General features: G+C 41.5%; 1 protein-coding gene across 1 annotated transcript in view; it reads left to right on the top strand.

Annotated features, from left to right (window-relative positions):
• The first annotated feature begins 546 nt into the window (after positions 1 to 546).
• The window catches only part of MAMDC2 (MAM domain containing 2), a 40,818-nt gene continuing 14,659 nt past the window's right edge, over positions 547 to 26,705 (top strand). Inside the window, exons 1-9 of the mRNA XM_010011512.1 lie at positions 547 to 672; positions 2,176 to 2,215; positions 15,344 to 15,609; positions 16,334 to 16,418; positions 17,324 to 17,461; positions 19,640 to 19,896; positions 22,540 to 22,633; positions 25,202 to 25,348; positions 26,211 to 26,476. Of these exons, the coding sequence (XP_010009814.1) occupies positions 547 to 672; positions 2,176 to 2,215; positions 15,344 to 15,609; positions 16,334 to 16,418; positions 17,324 to 17,461; positions 19,640 to 19,896; positions 22,540 to 22,633; positions 25,202 to 25,348; positions 26,211 to 26,476 (1,419 nt within the window). The remainder of the gene's footprint in view (positions 673 to 2,175; positions 2,216 to 15,343; positions 15,610 to 16,333; positions 16,419 to 17,323; positions 17,462 to 19,639; positions 19,897 to 22,539; positions 22,634 to 25,201; positions 25,349 to 26,210; positions 26,477 to 26,705) is intronic.

The following is a 26,705-nucleotide window of genomic DNA, read 5'->3' as shown; positions in this document are numbered from 1 at the left end:
ATTCCCAGGATCTGTGAGTTTTCTGAGGTTAACAAATGGCTGCTATTTTTTAATATAATAAATAATATCTGACTTATCTTGTGCAGGCCCTGAATTTTATTGAAGTTCATTTTTATGTTCAGCTATGCTACCAAGTTTCTTTCATAGCTGGCACAGAAATATACTGCAATAGGTCCGTCCGATGAGTACAGACCTGTTGTAGTATACTTGTAGTATACATAATTTGATTGCGGTGGAATTTTCTTTCTGTTTGTTTACACACTTCATTATTAGGATTACATCTGTTTGCATGATCTGTTGCCCAGGTTTCCACATGTTATAATTCTATGACAACACTTGTGCTAATACACAGTATGACCATATAGACAAACTAAAAGGAAAGCTTCAGCTGTCCTGGAGCAGAAAGTGTATTCCTCCTTTACAAGTAATGTTTACTAAAAGGCCACCCTGAGGCTGAATTCTGGCACTTAAATCTGAGCTGTTGTGGACGGGCATTCAAAAAGGTGAGGTGTGATTTTATCTGAAAATTTAAGCCATGATGCTACAATGGGAATCTCCTTCACCATTGCTGCTGCAGAAGAAATAAATGATAATGTTAACCAGCTGCTCTCAAAGTGTGGCCAGTTTGGTTTAGCTCAAGTTTGTTTTGATGTCAGGAACTCCAGAAGAAGGGTAAATATCTTCAAAAATTGGCCCACAGTTTCTTTTCAATAACAAAGACTTGCTAAACAATTTCATTGTCCTGTCATATGTCCATGTACACTTTTTCCCTGAAAAGAAAGGAAATTAAATATTCCCAGAAGGAAATGTGGAAGTGAGGGATTTTGGATGTCCTGGAGATTCAGCAGAGGAGTAAGGAAGGTAATGAGCCTGGCGGAAGACACTGCATTTATGGACTGTGCAGGTCACCAGCTGTCGCAAGCCTGCGCACTGTGTTGTGCAGGTGGGTGCCTGGTGGGGAATGTCTCCATGAGTTTTAACCATGAAAATTGCTCAGTAGGGAATGGCAATGTCTGCCTCACATCCTGCAACAGAGGACTCCTTTCCTTTCTAAATGAAGTTGCTTAATGCTTTTTATGACACATTTCCTCCCTGCCAAAGAGTGACATTAAATGCCAAGAGGTCTACATGAAGGTGGAGCAGGTTTCAGCAGCTGCCAGGCTTCTGCCTGTTGCTAATGAGTCCATCTGCAGGCTTCTTTGCCATATAGTTATTTTACATCATCTGGCAGCAGCCACAGGTTTTGCTTGGTATAAAAGGTAGCTTGTACTTACAGTTTCTCTCCAGTGATCCACTGGCAATTCCTCGGGCCATGATTAAACAAAGTTTTCAGTTGATACTGTTTGTTTTCGACTTTTGTATCTGATGCAGAAGTTAAGTCTTTGCATAATACTAAATTACTTATTGAGGGAGATACAAAGAAGTAACTACAGGTTTATTCTCCCATTAAATAGCTGAGCAGAGTTTGAGCTACTCAGTTAGGTCAGTTTTCAGTAGGGATCTGTGGGTTTGATTTTCTCCTGACTGGGCTTCATGTGGCACAGAGATGTAGAGGAGGAAAGCAGGTCTAACATTTGTTGTATGATTCCCCTGCTGGAATCAGTGTATATTCTCCTGAAACAGCTTGGTTCACGAGTCTGAGAACCGCAGGAAAGCAGAGCCATGTTCCTGCCCAGAGGGTTACAAGGGCACTTCTTGAGGCCAGTTTCCTGACTTTAATACTCTATACTTTGCCTTAAGAGTCAGAAGCATAAAAAAGAAACAATTCCTTTATTTGTAAATATAGAAGATATTGCAGACTTTGATTTATTTTTTTAAATGGATTTCTAGATAGCCAAGATAGAGGAAAAAAAAAGTAATCCTGTGGAAAAGGAAATAAACCAGAGCACTTTTAAAAGCAAGGAAATAACCATGTATATGAATGTCTCCTTGGTTGCTTTCCTTGTGTTGCATGCTGTATCCCTTGCTCTGTGTGCTTTTTTGATTCTTAAAAATTTGCAGAAAATGTAGTTACCTATTTGCATGTTGTACTAAATTAACACACACCCGTCATTATAATTTTTCCTTTTCAAATAAAAAAAAAACCAATCCAAACCAAATAGCAAAGTCTGGTTGCAGTGATCTTGTGAAATTACTTTTTTGCTAAATTATGAATGTGGATATTTTTATCCTTAGGTGATTGCTGTATACTACGTCGGCTTGAACCAGTTTCTTGGTAGTGTTAGATACCTGACTTTTAAAGGCTGGTGTGTGAGACCATGAGTTTTCCACCCTCAGAGCACCCACAGTTACAGGAATAGTGGCTCACTACTTTGGGTTATTTCAGTATCACACATTGAAAAGTTGTCTTCTTTTTTCTTCCCCCCAAGTTCCCAATGGTCATAAATATTTCCCTTGTTTTCCGAGATAAAACTTGGCAAGCATCTGCTCTTGTGGCCTAGTTTACTGTCAGCTTTTGAGATGGGGAGGAGGAACAGCAGCTCTGGGATTTTCAGCTTCTCTGTGCTATGGAAATGGGTCTTTCTCCTGCTCCACATTAAAGGGAGAGGCTGGGGACCATGTTCAGAAAGCTGAACTGATAACACATTCCATGGCAACTGTCTCTTGTGTATGAGTTGCAGTGCAGCTGTCAATGTTATGTGAGTAATAGCTTGGAGCAGAGGCTGGAAAAGACAATCCTACATTTCCACTTTTAAGAGAACGGCAGCATATGTGTGATATTTGAACCTAAAAAGAAAGTTGTGGAGCTAGTCTAATCACTTGTTAACATGTAATAAGGAGTAATCTGCCTCTGTAATCCCAGAGATGCCCATTGATACCTCTTGGGCGAGTACAACTGCAAATTTCTTCTGTCAACAGCGAGCTTTCTCTGTGGGCAGGCAGCACAAGTTCCTGCCTCTGCAGGGTAACAGGCGAAAACTGGTGGGATCAGCTGCCAGGACAAGTTTCTTGACACCAGAAACAAAGCAGTGAGTCACTGCCAATGACCAGCCAAGCATGCCAGGGCTCCAGCCAGCACTGTCAAGTGCAGAGAGCAGTGTATGGGAGCACTCGCATGCACACAGAGCAAGCTCCTGGATCCAGTTCCCCCCCAAAGGCTGCGTGTTTGCAGAAAATACTTCTCCAGCAGCGAATGCCCTGTTCCTGGGGAAACTGTAAACATGCAGAAAATGTGCTGGGACCAGTGCTGAATGTGTTCATTGACTCTGTGTGAAATTTGGTAACACCTTCAAGCGTTCCAGCATTTGCTTTGTCTCAGATAACTTCTGAACTATACTTTATGGCACACACAACACTAAAAGCCTTTCTCAGGAAAAATGACTGTCTTTAGACCACACAAAGCTTGGTAGATAGGGCAAAGCAGGGTTTATTTTCTCAGTAGTTTCTTTTTATTTAGAACAAATACATGCTGCTCATCTGTTGATACAGTCAATACCATAACCAGCTCAGGCAGTCCTGCACACTGAAAAGCAGGGACGGGGAGGGCACAGGGGGGAGTATCTTCATGTGCTGGTTTTGCACTTAATTCTTCCCTGAGCACCCATCTGGGACCACTGTTGGGTACTAAGAGCCAGCTGGGAGGATGTTGGGTTGGATCTCCTGGGCCTTTTGATGACATTGTGAAAAATAAATTAGGGTGCACATTTGCAAGGGAACTGTGCCCTCTGGGTAGTGTTAAGTGCCCAGTGGGATTTGGCAGCCCAAGTGCATGAAGGTAAATGAATCTAAATGGTCTTTTATGGATTCATCTGAATTTCATTGACATCTGTGTGATTACCTTAAGATATTTAGCACATAAAGTAACTAGAAAGGGGCCTAATAGACTTAATAATCTATTAGGTGAAAACCAAATAATAATTAATAAAAATCTAATGAGGGCCCTTAAACTCTGATACTTTGGAAAGTAAGTAAGCTTTTACTTACTTTGGCAGCGAAATTGGAGTCAGTGGTGATATTCTGGAGGAAACAGTGTCATGAACTGGCAGGGTCAGATTGATAGATTTTTTTCCAATGACCAGTTTATAGCTCAAGTGCTATTTCTATCTTGATAAATGTGTCTTATATAGATCAAATACAATCTTATAAATGCCCTTGCAAGTGAATGCCTGAGGTTCATACTAAATATTTACTGGAATGACATTACAGTAAGTGCTGAAATTTGCCGAAAGTTTTACTTCTGAAGTCAACTAGGAAAAAAAAAAACCCCAAACAGAAATATTTGGGGCCTGTCTGAGCACCTGTGATGGCAAGTGCCCCTGGGCAGCTGGGGAGCGTGTGAAGTGGCTGCTGGAGGAATTTATTTGTTGACCATTGCCTAGTGAGGGGAAACAGAGAGGCCACCACAATGTGAGAGACATGTGAAGAGTGGACTGAGCCAGACAGATGACAAAGCCCTGTGCATGTTCAGGGTGACATCCGATGGCTTGAGAGGAATTCAGATGTTTAAGGTGGTTCACTGACTTGGACTCACTCCCAAAGAAGAATTTGACTGGCTCTTTAAACTAAAACAAAAAGCCCAGTGAAGCTAAAATGTATCAGAACTCTGTTGATTACAGTCAGCAGTTAGAAACCTTGTGCAAAGCAAAATACTGGGTTTTAAATCTCCTAAATGACTAAACATTCATGACATTAATAGGCGTCTGTTTTTTACTGTTCCCTTAGACTGGAGTTCGCACAAGGAAGTGTTTTTTGCTTTGGATACCAAGCCATTCTTACAAACATAATTCTGGGTAGTCCAAATGTCTTGCTTGGAGCCAAAGTTCCACAACTGAATCTCCTTCCAATACTAGAGGCTGCAGCTACTGAGGCAGAGGGGAGGGAGCCATAGGGCATCAACTCCTCCCCACAGAGGCCCACAGCATCCTATAAAATGCTTTGTGATCTTCTGAATTTTGGGACCAGCACTAAATTTATCAGTGCCCAGTTTTCCACAATCCCTGTAAAAAATGTAAGGTCATTATGGGATTAACGAGTACATGCAAGGTATTTTTTTGGAAAAAAAACCCAACAAAAAAACCCACAAAACAAACAAACAAACAAAACAAAAACAAAAACAAAACCGAAACAAAAAAAACCCAAACAAAAAACAAACAAAAAAAAACACAAAAAAGAAAACCAAACCAAACCGAAACAGAGCAAACTTTAATTCCTGCCTTTTGATTTGTATCATTTCATATTTTTAAGATCCTCACTCAACAAAAAGGGATAGAGAGTAATAATTGAAGAAGAAAAAACAAAGCTCGGAGTAGCCTTGAATAGTTGTATTCTAGTCTTCCTTGGCTGCGAAATTAACCTCCTATTTAATTTTGCTGGTTTTAAGAGTTTCTGTTTAAAGGTACCCAGCCAAATGTCATCATTCATGTTTTTTGAATGGAGCGCCTTTAAAGGAGTAGGGTTGTGACTAGAGCCCCCATGCTCAGCTACCCATGGATGTACTCTACCACTGAGCATGAGTATGTATCATTCAAAGTGTACTTTCTGCTTGAAGGGAAGAGGCAGGAATCTGGGTCCATTATACTTGAATGAAAAATCCTTTGGCAGACACCTCTGGACATAAGGGATTTGGTACCTAGTGAATGTGATGGTGCAACAGGTTCTACTTAAAGCTCAGATGGCAAATGTAGATTTCAGGATTAAATGTACAACTACTTTCCATTCCCTTAAAATGTTCATGAGATGTTTTAGAGATTACCGTTATCTAACCTGGGGCTGTTTTGATAAACCCTTGATAAACCCCATTCTCCAGTTCCGTGGATTTTGGCACGCTCTGCCTTGTACACACTCACACATGTCTTCAGTTGCTACCACCTGCCTGCCAGGCAGGAATGATGTACAGGACTGCAAGCCTAGAAGCATCCCTGGTAAACTGAAGCTGCTAATGTTGATCTTTGAAATGTCTGACTGATGGATGCAGTTTTGCAGAGCTCCAGGAAATATTAGCAATGGTCCTGGTGGTTGTGATGTTCAGCATCAATAGATGTATTCCTTGGCTGCAGGTTTAGTTGTTGCAGATGCTGCATCTTCACCATTCCATGTTCCTGGTACAGGAAGAAACCTGCTGGGCAGAAAATGAGTCACTGAGGCTGCTTTCTTGCTTAGAGTAGATTACTTGAGAGTGGCCATTGAGAAAACACAGCAGCAGCAAAGGGGCTGCCACAGCAGCAGTGGTGGTAAACTGTTCACAAGACAGCAAGCTCCAGCAGCTTTTGGAACTGATGGTATGGCTAGGCTGGTGCCCTCATGTGACCTACCAGGTTGCTGTTAGCACCCATCAGGATCTGATTAGTTCACGTGTAAAGCACTTTCTGTAGCCAGCTATTTCAGGACATGGTTATAAATATGTACCTCATCTGTTAGGAGCTCTGTTTGTGACATGAGATCACTGAACAGCCCACCATGAGCCTGCTAGTCATCCTAACGATTCTCGTGTAAAAAAGGAGTATAAAGGGAAAATGGTTAAAGGAAAGCAGGAAACTGAACTCAGTCAGGAGTTCAACTTCTGAAGCCAGTGAAATCAGATAAGTATTTCAAGTATTTTTTCAGTCTGTGTAGGACCTAGGGCCCAGGTGAGTATGAGAGTAAACACAATTTATATAGGAAAGCACATTTACTACTTTCCTTGGAGGAACAAGACTTGTGTGCAACGGTTACATTTTGTTAGTTAATCTAATGTAGCTGGGAAAAGAGACAAGCATTTAGGTAGATGAGCTGTTCTTTAGGGTAGTGCAGTACACCATGATTTGGCAGACACAGAGTGAGCAGATCCATACTTGTAGACAAGTTTCGCTTTTATAGTCTTTCATTGAGTGAGTCCCTGTGGTTGCAGATGCACTCCAGAAGGCTACTGGTTGAGGGTTTTTCTTTCCCCATGGGCAGTGCTGCAGCCTGGCTCAGTAGCCAGCCTGCATGCTGAGATCCTGCTCCTTCATGCACCTAAGCCAAGTCATGCTGGGCAGGCTTCTGTTCCTGCTCACCTTGGCTCCAAGGCTCGCTTGTCCTCTCCCCCCACCCCGCTGCTTGCTGTGACCAGAGTATTCCTGCTTCCCTGGCTGAGGGCAGGTTTTGCTTAGATGTAAGCACCATGGGCTTTTAATTTAACCCCTTTGGATCATACCAAGGATGTTTCTCAACCACAAATTCTTTGCTTTTGAAGCAGAAAAGCATGATCTTCCAGATTAGTGTAAATCCTGACATGCAAAAACCAAATCAGGATTGCTGGGGTTGGAGTATGTCTTTCTTACCTCTCTCGAACTCTTCCTCCCATGACTGAACTTGTCACTCTGGTCTGAGAAGAAGCATAACCTTCTTAAAACAAAACGACATGTCCCTTGTCTCATGGTCTGGCTCTCCAGCTCCCTCATGTTGGTTCCCCTGTGGGATGTGGGCCAGCAGTTTGGTCTGGGTTGCAAATCTGATGGGGTTTTCTTCAGAAAAGTGCCACTGCTGTGCAGACTGTGGATGTGTAGGTTTGCCTTCTGCAGGCTGGGATGTGTTCAGAACAGCAGAGCTCATAGTACATGACAGAGATACTCCACCACATCACACCCTGTGCATCTGTGTAAGTAAATGAAAGGAACAGTGAACAAAATAAATAGACAACATAAAGCAAGGGAATACTATAGGAGTGAAATTACATACTCTTTGCTGAAGGATGGCAGCCCTGTGATGCATTCTATCAGGACAAGCAGCTGTGCTGAAAGAGCTATCACAATGCTTTCTCCCATGTGCTTGATCCTGGCGGAAACATGATTTAGCAAAGGAATAGAGCTAGTACTAAAAGAGATGAGTACTGTGAAAATATAGATGCATGATGATCTGCACTTCGTCTTATTTTTATCTTTAATATTCCCTGTTCACTGGGAACAACAGAAACTGATTTAGGATGTCAAAGAATAAAGAAAAAGCTTTTCTGAATTATTTCCAATTCAGAAATTCACAGCAGAGTCTTCTGTCTCCAAATCTCACCTATATCCTGCTCAAGCGTACCAGCTAAAAGAAATCACGGAGAAGGCTTTTTAAAAAAGCTGATGCAAGGGAAACCAGAGATAGCAGAGGAGGACCTGTCAGCCTTTGTGTCAGCAGATAAAAAGTTGTCAAAATTCTGTAATGAACAGCGTGAAAAGGAGAACCATGTGGTGTGAGCAATAGCTGATGGGTCAGTTGGAACATGCAGAAAGAAAACTTGAAAAGTGTATAAAAATCTGTGAGGTCATTGTGAAAGAAAACAAACCCACATGGCTGTGTTCGGAACAAACAGAAGATCTGGTATAATTTGTACATGATGTCTCAAGCGGGAGAGCAAGAAGAGGACCCAGCTGTTGCCAACAAGCTCTCACAAGTTCAAGCATCCCCAGTGCAGTGGAGCAACTCCTCTAAATCAGAAACAGAAAGAGGCAGTACAAGCTGGACTTGTGCCGGATGTTCATAGGCACGCTGGCGGAGGGAGGCTGGGAGGCTTTGCCAGTATGGTGGTAGCTGCAACCAGATGCCACCATCACAGAGTGTTTCAGGGCTAATTGTATTGCTTTTATGGTTTCTGACAGGCTTGCTAACAGCTGTATTTCTGAACTTTCTGGGGAGCAAAGGACAGGGCAGGAGCTGGAGCTGGTAGTTAATCCAAGCCCTCCTCTGGGAAGGAATAGGAGCCTTTGAAGATTCATCCCCTCGTGGTTGGGAAATGTGAGCTCTCTTGCCTGGCCCGGTGGCAGTGGCAAACAAAGTGTCAAATGTTAACTCTCTGGGGAAAGCAAGGTAAAGTAAGGTGCGCTGGAGAGAAAGGTGCTGGGGAGCTCCAGTTGCCAGGGCTGTCAATCTGGCAGGAGGAAGGTGTGTGACTGCTGCAGCATTCATCACTGGAGGCTGTGCTTTTCTACAGAATGCCCTTGCTTTACATAAATACTGCTCAGCTTTGTCAAAGTGGAAACAGTGGAAACACCACTGTTGCCCCTGAAGAAGCTGAGCAGCACAGGGGCAGATTTAGTGGGGTTTGCAGGTGCCCTCCTTGCCTGGGCAGAGATGGGAGTTCAGGCAGCTGGCAGCAGCCAGGCAGAAACACGGGCTTTTGCTGCAGAAAGTTGTAAGCTGTAGGCTTGGGGTGCCCCTGTAGACACAGAAGAGAAGGAAGAGCTTCACAGTAGCAGTGCATATCAGTCACTGCAGACACCAAACAAAGACCACCTCCTGTTTCTCCATCCCTCAGCTATTTTCACAGAGCTGCTTTTAAGAAACCATAGAAGAGACAAGGAGATTTCCTATGATGACAACACTAATTGATCCCAGTGTATACCATGCATTTCTTCTGGTGTGAATCTGTGGCTTGAAGGGAATGAAAATACCAGTTATGCCCTGTGGAGTCAAGTAGCTTTAATCACGGCACCACCCTGGATGTTTTGGGACTGAGCCTTTACCTACATGGGCCAGGCTTTGCTGCTCAGTCCTGTGTGCGTTGTGTCCCATGTGCATCTATCCGTCCAGGGGAGAAACTGATGCCACAGGTTTCTAGAGGGCCAGGGAGAAGTAATTGAACACCAACTCTCACAAGAGTGGACCACTGCTGCAGCACTTCCCTCTCTGCCAGATCAGGATGGGGAGACACTATGGGGAGAACCCCTGGGGCCTGGGGGGTGAACAGACCTCCTCCTGCGTCCAGCACCAGTGGTGAGAGGCGACGCTTTGTCCAGCTGCCTGGGATGCACTGCTGGTACTGTAAGAGGTCTTGGTGGCTTTTGGTGCACACCAAGTTTGGTGACGCTGTGACCACAGCTGCCCGGAGGGGACCTGCCCCCCAGCACAACATTGTAGGCCCTGATTAAATGTTTGTGCAGGCGTTTGTGCATTTGGCAGGTTTTGGGATTTCTTTTACTTTCTTCGTGGAGTTGTAGGGCAAATCCTTTCCTTCCAACTGAAAAGTCATTTGCTAATGCAATTCTTTGCTTTCCCAAAACACTGCCTAAAAAAAATTGGAAAAAAAAAAAAAGCACCTTACCCCCCCAGCTGTCCCTCTTCCCTCCAAAAAGCCTTAACAAAATGCATGGTGACTGTTCCTCATTAGAGGAAGAATGTTCTTCAGAAAACCTCAGCTTTTCGTAGATGGACAAATTCAACAATGACCCACGCAGTATTGTTTTTCAAGAGAAATTATCGGCCAAAAATGTCCACTGTAGTTGAAAAGTTTGCATTCTACTGAAAAGAAATTGAATGAAAAGCAGAGTGTTGATTCTGAAGCTTTCCTATCCAGTGCCACAAGCCTTGTCCTAGGTTTACCCAAAATCTCATGAGAAGTAGCTGGTCGAATTTCTGTATTCTTACTCTGAAGCTTCATCTAAACCTCATGTGTACCCAAGGATAGTCTCCATGTGCAAATTTAACTTGCAAAATTATATATGCCTGACTGTACCATTAACATTTTTACCTAACTTTTCCTGGAGATTTAAGAAGGCTTAATAGGTCCTAAAAAATTTACTGCTTTTTAGCCTGTACAAAATAAAGCCACAGCCCAAAATCCAGGTACTGAGATTCCAAAGAGGTGGTTTAGATTAACTTTTGTCTTAAGAAACCCTGGTAATATTCCTTCCTATTTCTGAATGGGAAGTACAGAGAAAATCCAAACATGACTGGCAACTTTAAGACACTTCCTGCAACTTTTCTGTATGAATGAGTGCCTAATCAAATGTACATTCCCAAACTTTTTCTGCTTCATATTTCCTTAATACTGTTTCTCTTGTAGCTCACTGCTCATATGCAGTTTTTTCTCATAAAGCTGTACTTTACAGCTTTATATCTGACGCAGCTGTACTAAGAGAACAGCTGTGTCAGATATAAACCCCATGAAGGGTCTAACATGTCTGTGGTTACCCTTCCAAATTTTTACAGAGGAAATATGTCATTTAAAAGCTAACTGGTAATTTTAGTTATCCCAGTTGGGTTTTTTTCATTTGTCAGTGGAATTTGGTTTAGTTTATTAGCTAGTGTCTGGCATTTTGTCTTTGTGTTTCTTACAGAGAAAGCAATCAGTGTAATTTCTGCTCTGTTCTGGGGAAAAAGTAGAATTGCTGGTCTCAACCCCCTTGACCTAAGCCATTGATACAATCGCTGCTGACTGATGTATCGATGCCTATTTAGGAAGTAAATTTAAAAAAAGAATAAAAATATATATATGGAAACTTTGGGTGGATGACTCATGATGTATCACCAGCTGTAACTGAGGGAGACTGTCTACGGAACTGCTTATTAAAGCAGCAAGATGAGATACATGCATACAGACAGATTTTAAAGGTCTCATTTTGTGAGTCTTACTGCTGCAGTTCATAGTTCCATTGCAGAGGGGTAGGTTGGAAACACTGGGTCCTAACCTCCCCTGGGCTCAATATTTTGCCTGGACAGGGAGGAATGTAAATTGAACACATGCTTGGTCCTGTGCAGTTTGATTCGACTGTCAGGGAGAAGAGAGTGAAGTTACACAGTAGGTAAAAAGTCATCGAAAGGTGTGGGTAGAAAGTGCATTACGCACCAAGCCTGAGTAGTGACTGAGTGGTAAGGGAAATATATCTGAGAGTTCCCTTTCTCCTCTCTCTTCTGGTTGTGTTTGCATTCACCAAGGAACTGCTAGCTGTTAACAAAGATCCCTGGCTTTTGTCATCTGTGAAGGAGCTTGTCTTCACCATAATGGTGACCCCACCATCCCTATGACATTCCCTGAAAATGGAAACAAAGCACAGCTTTCCTGTATTTGCACAGCCGCTTATACTGCTTCGGGCTGCATCTACCCACTAAGCATGTAATTGCCAGAAATTGTATGTTTGTGATTCTGTGTCATCAGGCTTTTCCTAGCATTTTGTGACTACCCCTCTGCTTTCCTGTGATTTTGAAGAGAAGCCCTCTTTTGCTAACTTCTCAATGATGGCTATACATTAAGTGCTATGGGCATTTGGAGGAGGATGATTTTGGGGGAAAAAAATTGTGGGCATGCTTCAAAATGAATCATAGAATCATAGAATGGTTTGGGTTGGAAAGGACTGTAAAATCATCTCTATCCAACCCCCCTGCCATGGGCAGGGACACCTTCCACTAGTCCAGGTTGCTCAAAGTCTCCCATCCATGGCCATCCCTGGTCTTGAACACTGCCAGGGATGAGCCATCCACAGCTTCTCTGAGCAACCTGTTCCTCTGCCTTGCCACCCTCACCATAGAGCACTTCTTCCTAATATCTAATCTAAATCTCTCCCGCTTAGGTTTGAGCCCATTAGCCCTTGTCCTACCACTGCAGACCCTGATGAAGAGTCCCTCTCCAATACCCTTGTAGGCCCCCTTCAGATACTGGAAGGCTGCTGGAAATGAAGCTACATGTTACATTTTTGATGAGAGATTTCAGACTATAGCACTGTGCATTCATCAGTTTCTCCACAGGCTGCTAAATATCCTTCTGTTACTCCCACAAACAAGTGTGGAAAGTTGTCTGCTTCTTTACTCCAAGGAGCCTTCTCTTTGCATTGATTTGCTCTCACAATTGCTCTGTGTCAGGCCTTGAGGTCTGCATTGTGAGACCTTCCTTTCTGCAGCAATGGCACATGTCATTACTATTACTGAAATACAGTTCAGTATAAAGGCCATTCAGTCAATGGCAGCATTCATTTGAAAGAAGTTTAACATTAGCATTTCTGTGCTTGATACTGTGGAGTGCCAGGCTTCCTGATCAGCAAAGCATTTAAATTTACACATGAAGATCTCTATCAGTGCTCCCTTTGATTTCAGTAGAGCCAACCACACATCTAAACTTCCAGAAGATGCTAAAATGATTAGCGGGTCAGGAGTGAGACCACTCCATTTCTGGGCTTAACAAATGGGTCAAATTAATCTTTGTTATAAAAGCAGCCCTCACCCTGCTGATTAAGAAGAGAATTCACAATCCTTGCTCACATATCAGTGGGGAATCAGACCAAGTGAGAGCAAGTGTACAGCTGACAGAAAACGTAGAGGCAAGTTTATGGTAACATAATCGTCCCAACTGGAAACTCTTAAGAGGTTTTCTTTTTCTTTTAAATCACTGTTTTTGTAGGAGAACCTTAGTCTACTTATAATCAAGTCTTAAAGCCAGGCAGCCATTCAAGTCTTATAGCTGGTAATTTGAGGTCTTCATGTGAATGTGTTTTCCTATGTCAACACTAATTTATTTCTGGGAATAAAAAAAAAAAAAAAAAGATGAGTATTAGATGAAAGCTGTTTACTATGGGTTTTCTCATGAAGAGCAGACAAAAATAGGACTGAAACCTAAAATGAAATTGCCAGGCATGGATTCCGAATTGTAGGTTTCTTTGTAAGCAAAATGATCCAAATTCAGACTGAAAACACATATTCTTTACCTGTTCTGGATATTGCCACTTTTATCAATTAAAAGCAAATGTGCAAGAAGAATTCGACTTCTGGTAGAGCCTTGGTGATTTCCCTTCATCCTCTGTGCATGTGAAAAAAACATGCATATCTTTGGACTAGCACATGCCAGCAAATAAATGCTCTGTGTGCTACTAACTCTTGAGAAATAACTGAATATCTGTATGCAAGTGGATATTTCATGCACTCACATTTTGCGTAGTGGCAGTTTATTTGGCAGGCACATTAGGTGCCTATTTTAAAACATTTATTCCTGTGTTTATTTTTCTTTTATATGCTCCTGCAGTAACAAGTTGCTCGTACTTAACCAGTGACTTTGTGTATTTCTCCAAGAGACTGAAACCAGACACATCAGATATAAAGAGAAGGCAAAGAGGCAAAAAAGATTCCATTCCCTAAAAAGGGAAAGAAAATGCAGCTTTTCTGTATTTACACAACCCCTTATACTGCTTGGGGCTGCATCTGCTCCCTAAGTAAGTAGCAATCATTTATCTTACGTCTGTTAAACAAAAATGTACAGTACAAATGGGTTGCTCTGCAGTGTCTGCAGGTGAGAGAGGGAGTGGATGCAGGGGGATGCTGCAACATGCAATGCCCAAGGAATGAGGTGTTGTCAGGTGCTGCTGGCATCTTCCTGGAGGTGCATGAGAGAGGACTTTGGGAACCTCGTAGACCAGATCTGTATCTGCTCTTTGCCTTGGGGTGTGGTGACTGTCCATGCAGATGATTTTTTTCACATTGGAGACAATACTTTTGAAAAGGCAATAGGGGAAATAGGGTAGCTCTTAGGAAGCAACCTCGGGGTGGCTTGATAGAACTGGAGGGTTCAGGCAGGATTTGGGATGGGAGGGTGTGCCTCAAGGGCAAGCAATATATTTAATATCAGTTGGACTGCTGATGTGTCCCAGTTACACAGATGTTTACAGACAAGCTCTGAGGTCAAGAGAAGTGAGACTAAAGAAGAAGAAATACATGGTCTGGGGAGTCTAACAAGGATAAGTGTGGTGTTCTGCTCAACAAGGCCCCTGACAGCTATGAGGACTCTTGCGTGCAGCCTGGCTGCTGAGAATCAGTATCAGCAATGGGACTTGTCCGATATGCATTGCATTCCAGGTTTCTGTGACTCCTGGATCGTGTTTTACTCTGCTGATCTTGGTGGTGTGTTAGTAAAGTCACCAGGGCCAGGCTTATGTTTCACTGTGATTTATTTACTTTTGCCTCCTTTTTCTACAAGGAAAAATGTTTCTTTGGCATTTCTTGGCTGCCTTGTGCATTTTTCACTTGTCTTCACATCCTTTCTTTTGTTTTTATTAAGAAGGCTATGTTTTATGCCCTGCTCCTAAAATATCCCTGCAGAGAGTAATTTTAAAATAATTCCATTGAGACTGCTGATGTGTTTAAATGTAGTTTTACATTTAGCATTTTACGAATCAGCAGACATGTTAATTTTAGTACTTAAGAGTGTCCTTCTAGCTTTCTTCTTTGAAAACAGAAATGCTTTAGGAGTTTTTGGCTGCAGTGTGTTTTTTATGTGTTGTTTTAAAATCTAAATTATAAAAATGGAATATAAAAGTTTTGATCCGTAAAACAACTAAATAGCCCTCTAGCATATTCCTGCTTGTGTAAATTATCTTGTCAATCAAATTGCCTGTCTAAAGATACCAGGTCTGGAGAGCAACACTTACTTAATAATCTGCTTTACACTGATATAACATCTTTCTGTGAGGATTTCCAGTCATTTTAGGATTGCAATTAAAAATGCTTCACACTCATGGAGTGATGTTTATGGGGCTACAGTGAGATATCAAAAGGTTAAATGACTTGCTTAACAAATGAGTGGCAGTCTCAGTCTCCTGACCTAGCCCCACAAGCATTCCTTTATGAATAAGTACTTCTGTCCAGGGATGTAAAAGCAAAGCCTCTGACATTTATTATTCTGATGTGTGTCTGTTCCCAGGACATTACATTTCTGTGGATACATCTTACGAGGGTGAGAAAGCAGTGCTGTCCAGCCCTGAGCTGTACTCTGAGGAGTGGAGCTGTGTCAGGCTGATTTATCAGATAGCAGTGACTTCAGAGGCTTCACCTGATCCCGCCAGGCTCAACCTATACCTGCGGCAGGAAGGAGAGAGCTTTGATCGTTTGCTGTGGTCAGCCAAGGAGCCTTCAGATAGCTGGCTCATAGCTAGCTTAGATTTAATGAACAGCACAAAGAAGTACAAGGTAAGCCTGCTTTTAGAAGGTACCACAGGCTTTCTGGTGCATGTGTTGGGGTGTACGAACTGCTTCTAGAACATTTCCACCCTGGGCCCTGTTCTGGTCTTTCGCTTCTACTCTTGGCAGCACGTAAGCCAGTCAATCCCTCTGTCCCTAAAATCAGTGAGCAGAGCGGGCATGAGTCAGGCAGTGGGTGCCATTCCCAGTGAATGTGTGGCACATCTCATGGGAAATCAGTCAGCTGAGCCATGCAGTGAGGATGCCTCACCTCATGACAGCCCTGCAAACCTCCTGGCATCCTGTGGCAGATACAGGATGTCCCACATGCTGGTCTGCAGCTGCACTTACTTGTTCCTGTCCTCTATGCACTTCTGGGAGGATTCAGAAGCTGAGAGGACAGTATTTCTGCCTCAAACCCATCATATCACATCTCTCACGATAGTGTCCTGTATAGCCACACCTGAGGAATCTGAAGTCCTGTACTCGTATGTGAAGTGTGGGATGTTTTGGCCTTGTCTCCTTGTCCTTCATTGGGCCTTCTGTCCTCGAGGAAGGGCACTGACTCCATCTTTAAAATGCTTTCTGCCAAGCTCTTCCAGCAAAATCACCTGCCCTGATTTCAGGGATGGTGAGCCCCCGACTATATTTTATTTGTTCTCCCATTGAAATGCGCAGGGTGATAATGGAAATACCGAATCTCTGAATTTACAGTTTGGTTTGTATTGTGCAGATTATACTGGAAGGTGAAATGGGACAAGAGAAATCTGCCAGTATAGCAGTTTTTGAAATTAAAATAACTCCTGGATATTGTATTGGTAAGTACTGTCTGTTCAGCTCCCTCAGTATTTGCATAGGGAAAAAAACAAGTGCCTTGTTGGCAGTTTTAAAACTGAATTAAAGGCCTAAGTTTAGGAAAAAGGCAATGGCTTGATAGAGACATTTTTTAAGCTAAGGTTGAACACACTAATACGGGGTTTTATTCACCCATCTCTGTGATATATATAGACCTTTCATGTACAAGAATTCATTCTAAAGCTATTTATTGCTCACGCAGGAACAAGTGTTACATTTTCACAAAACTAGACTGCTGCAAATATTAGACATAACAGCTGTGACATTATTTTTGCTGTCTGCCTGCTTGTGCTTCCTTACAGTGGCATCCTGAAGGCTGCAGAGTGAAAACTCTGTTGATATTTACACTTACTGCTATTTCCTCATGACATCTGCCAAAAACCACTAATGAAGTTCAGGGTCTAGGAGGCTGGGAGACCTTTGCATTTCTGGGGAGCTCTGGTGGCGTCCAACCAAATTATCACAATTCTTTGGATCTGTGAAAGAAACAAAGCAGTCTCATTAACGCTACTAGTCCTGCTTTGTTTCTAGCCATCCCTGATTTACAAGTGGAAGTTTGCTCACACTGTTTAATACTATGAAGTGGTATATTTGGTTCTAAGTTACAGCAGTCCTATACTGCCAGACAGTGAAAAGTTAGATCAGACTAACAGGATGGAGGTGAAAATTTTGTCTACTACTGATAAAACTTTGTTGGCAAAGGTTTCTCCCATTTATTATAAGCTGTTCAGTGCTGTGTCCACTTCTATGAATATAGGTGTCATTTGCCCTGCCATATGTAAAGTGAGGCCAGTGCTTAGCAATAGTCTCTCTTCCAATTTCTGTAATGAAAATGTGTGCACTTAGCTGGTGATGTCTGTAATTGCAGAATGTGACTTTGAAGAAAATCATCTTTGTGGCTTTGTGAACCACTGGAACCCCAATGTCAACTGGTTTGTTGGTGGAGGAAACATTCGTAATTCTCAGTCTATCCTGCCCAAAGACCACACACTTAACAGTGAACTGGGTAAGCAACAAATGTAGAACAGAGTATAGTGGAAAATTTGAGTCTGTAATCCACGTAAGACTCTTATGCTTCAAATTATTATGTGAAGTGTTTCTTTTCTCCTGGCATGGAGGGTGAAGGGTAAGAATGACTTATGTAAAAAGTGATTAGAAGAAGATGGGGGGAATTTGAAGAAGTTTGCACAAACTTTCCTGTAAGCTTTATAATGAGGTTGCTATGCCCTTTGCTAGGCTTCAGAACTACTCAAATAAGGATAAAATTTTGGATGGAGTGGGGGGATTCTACTCTTTCTGTGGATTCTGTGGATTCTAAGGGTACAGGCCACAGTAAGTTTTAAGATCTTGTACCACTGCTTTGTACATCTGGAAGGGCTTTTCTTTCCAGTGGCTTTGGGAAAGTTGACTAGGAAAGCTAAGGTATTGAAACATGTTTGAAGAATCTAGAGTTAAATTGCATGGTTTATGTGTTTTGTTTCTTTCATTCAAATGTGGTGCTGTTAATACAGTCCATTTGAAGCAGAATGCTGTAAAGACTTAAAGGAAAACATTTTACGTAGTCATAGAGAAGGGTTAGGGGTAATCTTAGCCTTCGATGTAGTGCTGCATGAAGAACCACAGCAGGTGACAGTCAGGAGATCTCGCTGCTGCAGCACTCTATGCATCCAGGACAACGTGACATCCTTGTTCAAGGAATCGCGTCATGAGGAGCAGGGCTGATTCTCTTTCCTTAACTCATGCCGCTGTGCCTTTTTATTTATTTCACAATTGTGTGAGTTGAGTACAGAGTGTCAGTCCGGCCCAGTACCGCCCTGCAGCACCTAGATGCTGGTAAAATTTTGATGGAAGCTTAATTGACCACAACTTCAACAGCAGGCAGTGGCTCTACCTATTAAATAAAGTACTTTATGTGATAAGAAACACTGCCAAATGGGAGGGATCTGTTTTCTTGTAGCCACAGTGTTTGTTTTTCACACCAAACCTGACTATGCTATTTTCACACTACTGACTATGGACTGATAAGAGCCCAAGAAGCCAGTAGTCACAGAAAAGCGTTATTTTTGTAAGACTTGTGCTATGAAGGTACATCAGCGAGGGAGATCAGAATTAAGCTACGAAATGTGGTAAAGCTACAGAGCAAAAGCAAAGCCCAGAACTTCTCAGGCGAGTCCCACTGAAGTGTCACCAGTCCCGTGGCAGTGGGCAGGGTGGAGGAGACCCACAACCAAGCAAGCCCTTTCCCCTCCTCCCACTGGAATGAAGCAAGAAGTGACATCTCCAGGTTTGAGAAATGTAGTGGTGTAGATACAAACCTAATGGCACAGTTTGCAGTGCCCATGTTGAAGTACCCTGTCAGTTTGACACTTGTGAAGAACCATTTTTCCATTCATCAACTGGTACTCTTTGATGCTGTGTTTCTGGGGGTGTAGAAGAAGGAAAACTACGAATGCATGGTGTATCCATGCACATGGATGTGTCCCATTTAAATTGAGATAGCTCTCCCAAAATCAAAGTCTGGGAAGCTGTACCCTTTGAAAATCCTGCAAGTCATATTGGCTGTTGAGGGGGAGTGAGTCTACTCACCTGTAACGCATTTTTCTGTTTAACATCTCCCAAAAGTCTTTTTTAAGGACTTTTTACCAAAAAAACACAGTCTATTCAATAAAGATGAAACAATTAGAAGCCAAAACCTAGGCAGACCAAGCAGAATTATACTAGCAGTGAAATGTAGAAAATAAAGGTTATTTGCCAAATCCTTGATACATATTAAATGAACTGCTGAGTAAAACATGTGAGGAAACACATAGTTTATTCGTTCACTTGGCCTGCCTCAGTAAAAGTTGCACTTGGAAAAAGACTAAATACTATACTGAGCTGTTGGGAGGCAGGGAATTTACTCAGTTGTAACACATTTTTCCCTTTTTGAATGGCTCTCAAAATGCAGAGGGTTTATTACTTTCTGTAATATAAATGTCTCAAATAAAGACTTAAGAAAGAGCTGAGACTGACTGGTTTTGCTAGTGGCATCTTAGCCAAACAACTTTGGATTGTACATAGGAGGAATCAACCATTGCTGGCCAGGTTGTAGAAATACGTCTAGTTCCTGCTTATCTCCTGATACTTCTTGTTAGTGGTGTCCTTTAAAGATTGTCCTTATAGCAAGGTTTTTTTACACTTTTAGGTCACTACATGTATGTGGACTCTGTTTACGTCAAACATTTTCAGGAAGTGGCCCAGCTAATCTCACCAAAGACCACGGCCCCAATGTCTGGCTGCTTGTCTTTCTATTACCAGCTTAAGCAGGAGAGTAGCATTGTGTTTACCGTTTACTTGAGAGACACAACTGGCTTTTATGAAGAGATCTGGAAAACAGACAGTGCACTGAGTGCGGACTGGGCGCTAGCTGAAGTTGACTTCAATGCGCCATACCCCATGGAGGTAAAGTAGTCATTCCTGTACAGTCCAGCTACAACTTCCAGGTTGCATCAGACAACAGTGCTGACTCAGGCTAAATCGGGGACATGGTGGTGGCTGCCCAGTATCTGAGAGATGGTTATAACGATGCTAGTGATCTGTTCTTTCCTTTGTTCACTGCATAAGGGTCAAGGAGGAATCACTTTCTATATGGGCGCTTGATTTTCAGTGTAGATGAAGTCAGGTGGTAAAGTGCTTGAACAGAATAGCTCAGGAGGTTGTAGAGTCCTACGAGGTCTTTCAGTTCCTACTACATAATGTCGTGTAACCAGGGCCCTAATAGTAGTCATTAGATGTGAAAGTCAGCTTTCTGAAGTGACACTGATTAATTTCAAGGGTATCAGAAAGAAATTTAATTTTTTACTTTCCTCTGTTTACTAAAAACCCCCAAAACTTAGAAGATTGGAATAAACATTTAGATATATGTGTATAAATATATATACACCTACACATATATATGCATAAAAATCTGTGGGTACTATACATATACACGCATATATACACTGTATCTTTATATATGTAAAATACGAATTCTGATATCTAATACACATGTAAATATCTTAGAAGATTGCAATAACAGTGTATATGTATTATCTATACACATGTATACTTACACATTATAAATATATATACTATATGTATACGTGATTTATACGTACATACTCTCTCCCAACAAATATACTTTCAAAACTAGGATTACAACTAAATTGGCTTTCATTATACTTGCTTTAACTCCACATAAGCTATTTGTTAATTCATGGTAAGACTGCAGATTTCCAGAAATTACTAGGGGTAAAGCTAATTTTCACTAGATGTTAAATAGTCCTTTTATATCCTGTAAAGTCAGTGACTCCAAATGATATGGGAAGGAGATTAGATTTGCTAAGGTCTCATAATACTGAATGGTAAGTGAATTATGTCTTGAGTAAATATAAAGTAACATGCAAGGGGAAAAACAGTCCTAGCACTACAGTTGGAAATTAATTAATGATTGGTTAGAGCTTGATATTACTGTGGCTAGCTCTGTGAAAATACCCTCTGATCCTCTATAGCATTCATAAAGCCATCTGGAATGTTGGAAACTATCTATACTGAAATAAAGAGCAAACAGTTGATGTCATACCACTGACTGAATGCACAGAGTTCAGCAGAGAGGCAACTCCAGCTCTCTCAATTAAAAAAGAATATCCTAGAACTACAAGAGGAATATAGGGATAATCAAAAGTATGGAGAAGTTACATTAATAAAATAACAGTTTTTGGGCTGTAAAAATGACTTTAGTAGAATATGGTAGAGGTTCATAAAAATAATTAATAATACAGAAAAGATTTACTCTTCCCTTTTTCTCATAATTTATGTTGCTGTACCAAGTTCTTAATTATCAGGTAACAGTTTTAAAATAAACTAAAGTGAGGATTTTTGCCTACATTGCATAACTGTAGAACTCATTTTCACAGCATGCTATGGATACCATTAATCTGATGCATTCAAATACTTATTAGACAAATTAATGGGAAAGAAAGAGTCCAGGTGGACTGCAACGTGAGGGAAGAACTGAAAACTTGTCATTGTGTTCAGTTCTTCCTGTGTGTGACCTCTGCTGGAAACAAGATTAGATGAGCCTTTATTCTGCTCAAGGAATTTTTATGTAATCCAACACAGTCAATATTTTAGAGGTCACTTTACAGAAGTTAAGATTAAACCTTGCATATAATTTCTTCAGTCGCTTCAAGAGGGTTTTCCTCTTTGTTTCATGAGGCTAAAGGATATCATTGAGGATTCTTTCACAGCTCTCCTTGTTTGGCTCCCATCCCTAGGCAAGACATCACAAACATTTTTCTGAACAGGATCTCACTCTGGAAGCATTTATTACTATATCCTTGTTTTGTCTCTGGGGTTGCCATGACATTCAGGCCTTTTCGAATGCTTTCCTGTAACTCAGAAATTTTAAGACACTTCCTCAAGAATTATGGACTGTCCTCCACTTACTTGAGGAAATGATGTCCCTTGGGAATGGCTAAGTACAAACATTGTTTGACTTGGTAGCAGTGATATCTTTTCTAGCTTTTATGGTTCTTAAATAAGTTTTTTAAAGCAAATCTTCCCTGCCAGCTCATGCCAAGGCATGGGTTTCAGTGTCTGAGGACATTTAGAGAAAACATTAAAACTTGATATTGTAACAGCAGAAAAATCCACACAGTCTGGTTTTAGCTCATGATCCAGACAGATTCTAGATACAGTAATAATTGGGCAGCTTTGGAATTCTAGTCATTACAGACTGGATGACCCTGAATACTAGCTTTGTATGGTGTCGTGACAGTAGCCTTACTGCATCTTTAAAACTGTTGCTTCATGAAGCAGCAGAAGAGCTATGATGCCCTTGATTTTTCCTTGACCTTGAGTGCATAAAGATCTAGTGCCAGAGTCAGGCTCTGATTTATATCCCTGATAAGTGATATAATTTTAATTGTGTCACTACGTCAGTGCTCTCTGAGATGTCCTGGAGTCTGTCTGGGACATCTGATCAGAATTCTGTAATACAAAGACATGTACCAAAATTATTTTTGTGTATATGGTAGATGAATAACAAAAGATTGTCATTTCCAGCTAATATTTGAAGTTGCTTTCAATAGCGCCAAGGGAGGTTATGTTGCCCTTGATGACATTTCTTTCTCTCCGGTTTACTGCAGCAATCAGACAGGTAAGACTTCTTATTATTATTTACCTTCCTTGTTTTTCCCTTTTGCTTTGCCCCTCTGAACTGTATGTCAGTACTTGCAGTATTTGGTAGTCATATGCAGATGGTACCTTCTCAATTGACTAGCACTATTGGGCTACTCTTCCTCCTGGTGACAAAACAGCAGATAAACAATGGTGCCATTCATTTGATCCAGAAACCGGTCCTTAATGCTTCCTCTCCAAAGACATTTCCTCAAGCACCTGCAACTGGAGTGCAGGACTGAATGCTGTATTTGCATCAGCCTGGCTTTTGAACAAATTACCACTTGCAAGCCTGTCACAGAAAGTGAGGGGGATTTTCCTAGGTGTGATTGTATGAGGAAGAAAATGGCTATGCTTTTCATTATCGCCAATGTAGGGAATATCTTCTTCCATGCAGCATGCCCTGAGGTGTTTTTCAGAGCCAGAACAGGAGCCTTGCCTTCCTGTCTTCACTTTTCCAGGAGGTATTATTTATCTCAGACAGTGGCGTGTCTATCAGGTTATTAGGTTTTGACAACAGCAGAAGTCAGCTGAATCCATGTGATCTCTGCTGTAGAGACACTTGAGATGAAGGACTTTGTCATTTCTGAATACAGCCTCTTAAATTGCTGTGTACTGGTTGCAAAGCGTCTTATTGTAGTGCTAAGCAGTAGTCAGAGGTAGATTGTTAGTTTCCTACTGAGCCCATCTGTTATTTTGGTAACAAGTTTGAATTTTGGGTTAATGTTATGAAGTGGTCAAGCAAAAAAAAAGACTTGTTGCCTCTTTTTTAACTTCTTGGAGTCTCTGCTGCACTGTTGAAGTATTAATAGGAGGTAGATTCCAGTTACATTATTAATCGACAAATCTTGGCTGAGTACATTGATTTGTTTCATTAACTCCTTAATGCCTATTCTGTTTTTGCTTTGTTTTGCAACAAAAATAATGATTTACGTTTGTAGTATGCAAGGATTCTAGCTCTTTGCTCATCTATGTTTTCCATTTTAATTTTCAGATGGCTTATATATGCTGAGAAATGGGATATATTTTATAGTATTTTCTGCCCCAATCCTGATTTAGTCACACTATTACAGCCCAAGCTCAGATCTACTCTGACTGGTAAATTTGATAGGGTCAGTTAGAGCTTTCCCTGCTAACTCCGATTCTGATGTTTTGGGTTGGTTTAGAGTTTTTTGGGTTGGCTTTTTCTTTCTTTTCTTTTTTTTTTTTTTTTCTGTTTGAGAAATGAATGCCAATCATTTGCTTTATATTTTGTTGAAATACAACAAAGCTGGTTAATCCTTCAGACTTATCTCCTATCTCCATCTTCAGCTGTTTTGAGTAGAGGTGTTAAAAAGCAAGAGATTGTAATTCTTCTTGTCATCGCAGTTTATATAAAAGCATTAAGTTTTTTCCATATTTTTCTGAAGTTTTGGTCAACAAAGGTCCCAGTGTTAGACAAATGGAGAGAAAAGGTACCAGAATGTTAAACTTGCTCACCAAAGGATGAATCAAAAGATGGGTTTAAACTGCTGCACGGACCTGGCAGGGCTCCAACTGTGTTTTCTTTAGCTAGGAAAGCAGTTTGGAAAGGCCAGGGATGCCTCCTTTTTCTCTGTAGGCAGAGAAAGACACACGTGCAGTGCTTATATTTGTCTTATTTGAAGCTGAAAAGACCACAGGCATCTCTCCAAAGCCAAAATGTTGCTTCTCCTGAAGCTGATCGATCACCTGTGTCCCTACCCTTGCCAGGAAGTCCCTCTTAGCCTCCATGCAGAAGGCTGGTGTGTGTGCTGCCATAGATTGATGCTTACAGGGTCCTGACTCCTGATATAGCCAAAACTGCATGACTGCTTTGGGTTGTGCCCCTCCTGCCCCCAGCATCTGGTGCAAGTGACTGATGACGCTTTTAAAGAAGTAGAAATGTTACTTAAAAGCATCCATTCACCAAGGGGATTTCTTCAGACTAAAGCACATCCTAACCCACAAATTCCACATTGCAAATCAAGACGGAGCCATCAGCAGGTCTTGAGGGCTTCACTTAGCTTTTAATCAACTTCACTACCAATGGTGCAGCTTTCTTTGCTGCAGTGCTAAAAATGTGAGGCATAGCTCCAGATGGCCAGTAGCCATGAGATGGTACATGAAGCAAAATACTACATACTTAAAACATGCATATGCACGCACATTATGCATTACTACAAAAGGGTCTTTTTTAAAAGAATATTGAATGTTAATGTCAGAAAGTTATGCCCTTGGAAACTGAAACAAATATGCAGCACCCATGGACACACATGAGCACAGTCACACTTATTTTGTCCAAAATATAGAGGCTGTGATGGCGGTTTCCTCCCATCTCCAGCAAAAAATGTAAGCAAATAACACTCACTTGCAATAGGAAATTGATAGTTTGATATCACTGTGGCTGTGCACTGTGTACGTGTAACATGCTTGTTTTCTGTAATACAAAGAAAGTTGAAACAGTATACTTTGGTATCCTTGTGCTGCAAATACCTATGCTTATAATAATGTGCCCTTCCTAACAGGACGTATGTGTCTTATCTTCTAGGAACACCTTTCAATCCTGCTGCAGCAGGCTGCAATTTTGAGGAAGATCTGTGTAATTTTTACCAGGATCACAAAGATGGCCCGGGATGGAGCAGAGTGAAAGTGAAGCGTAATGTGTATAGAGCAGGAGATCACACTACTGGGTTTGGTAAATAAAAACTCGTTTTCACTAGAAGACTCAAACTGGATATAAAGATTAACCTATTGTATCATTGTTTGCTCTCTTAATTAATGTTAAATGGTTAGAATGCCTCACTGCAACTCCCTGCAATTAAAAGCCTGTGTACACCCTTCTGTCCTAGCTGGGCCCCTGACTGTGTCTCCCCATATGCAAAGGGGGAAGGTCACCTACTGAAGAGTCCCGCAGGGCCATAGATCAGAGTATCTTCACCATACTAATCTGTAGTCACTGAAGGGATGATTCCACAAAAATATGCAAGCAGATATAATACTACCTTAATGCATTGCTTTTAATATAGAGGAATGGTGGGCTCTTAGCTCTTCCAGGCTTAGGACTGTTGGCATTTTTAAGGGAAAACTGTGAAATGTTGTGTAGTGAAGCCACGTAGTGAAAGGCCTGCTAGTAAGTTCTGAAACTTGCATATCTTTTTGTGTAGAGTATTCATGTTTCTTAACCAAATGTGGTGAAGTCTTACCTCTTTATACTTGATGGAGGGAATACTAGGCCTTGTGCTCTATCCTTCATTCTTTGGTCTTAGATTGGTACCCTTGAAACAGACAGGTTTCCAGAGAGGTCAGAGAATTTTTCAGTATAAATTTGAGAAGTGCTTATTTCTGGTAACGTAGCCATGTGCCAGTTCAGCTTGAAGTATCTGGGATGCTTTTAGAGAAATGCTTACTTCCTTTCTAACAGAGTGTGATAATCTGTTTCCTGCCAGTAGAAACTGTTTTATAACCAAAGCCTGATGCAATAATGGAAGCTGCTTTGATAGCAGATCAGCTCTGCTAATTGTGTATTAGAAATATTCAATAATTGCACTGTCTTGCAGGCTATTACTTGTTGGCGAACACAAAGTTTACATCACAGCCTGGGTACATTGGACGTCTGTATGGCCCGACCCTGCCAGGAAACTTGCAGTTTTGTCTGCGTTTTTATTATGCCTTGTATGGGTTTTTCAAAATGAGTGGCACTCTTGCTGTTTATATCTTTGAGGAGAATCATATTGTTCAAGAGAAAATCTGGTCTGTCTTGGACTCTCCAAAGGGAGTTTGGACTCAAGCTGAAATCTCCTTCAAAAAGCCTATGCCTTGCAAGGTAAGAGCCAACTCTTCAAATCAGCCAAATTCTGGATGGAAATTTTCCTTGCCTTCTTATCTGAGGGTTATTTGTTATCCAGGGATTAATCTTAAGTTAGCTATACCTGCAGAGTGAAATAGAGTTCCCCAGGCAGTACAGTGGGGAATAGAGTACTGCTTTGCAGCCTGGCTCCCATGGGAACCCTGACAGAGGATATCCCGATACCAGGAACGGAGCAGTGTTGCCT

Source organism: Nestor notabilis, unplaced genomic scaffold, assembly GCF_000696875.1.
Source record: "Nestor notabilis isolate BGI_N333 unplaced genomic scaffold, ASM69687v1 scaffold4753, whole genome shotgun sequence".
In the NCBI taxonomy this organism is placed as follows: Eukaryota; Metazoa; Chordata; class Aves; order Psittaciformes; family Psittacidae; genus Nestor; species Nestor notabilis.
Note: the sequence above shows the minus strand (reverse complement) of the source record. Positions and strands in the feature narration are given on the sequence as shown.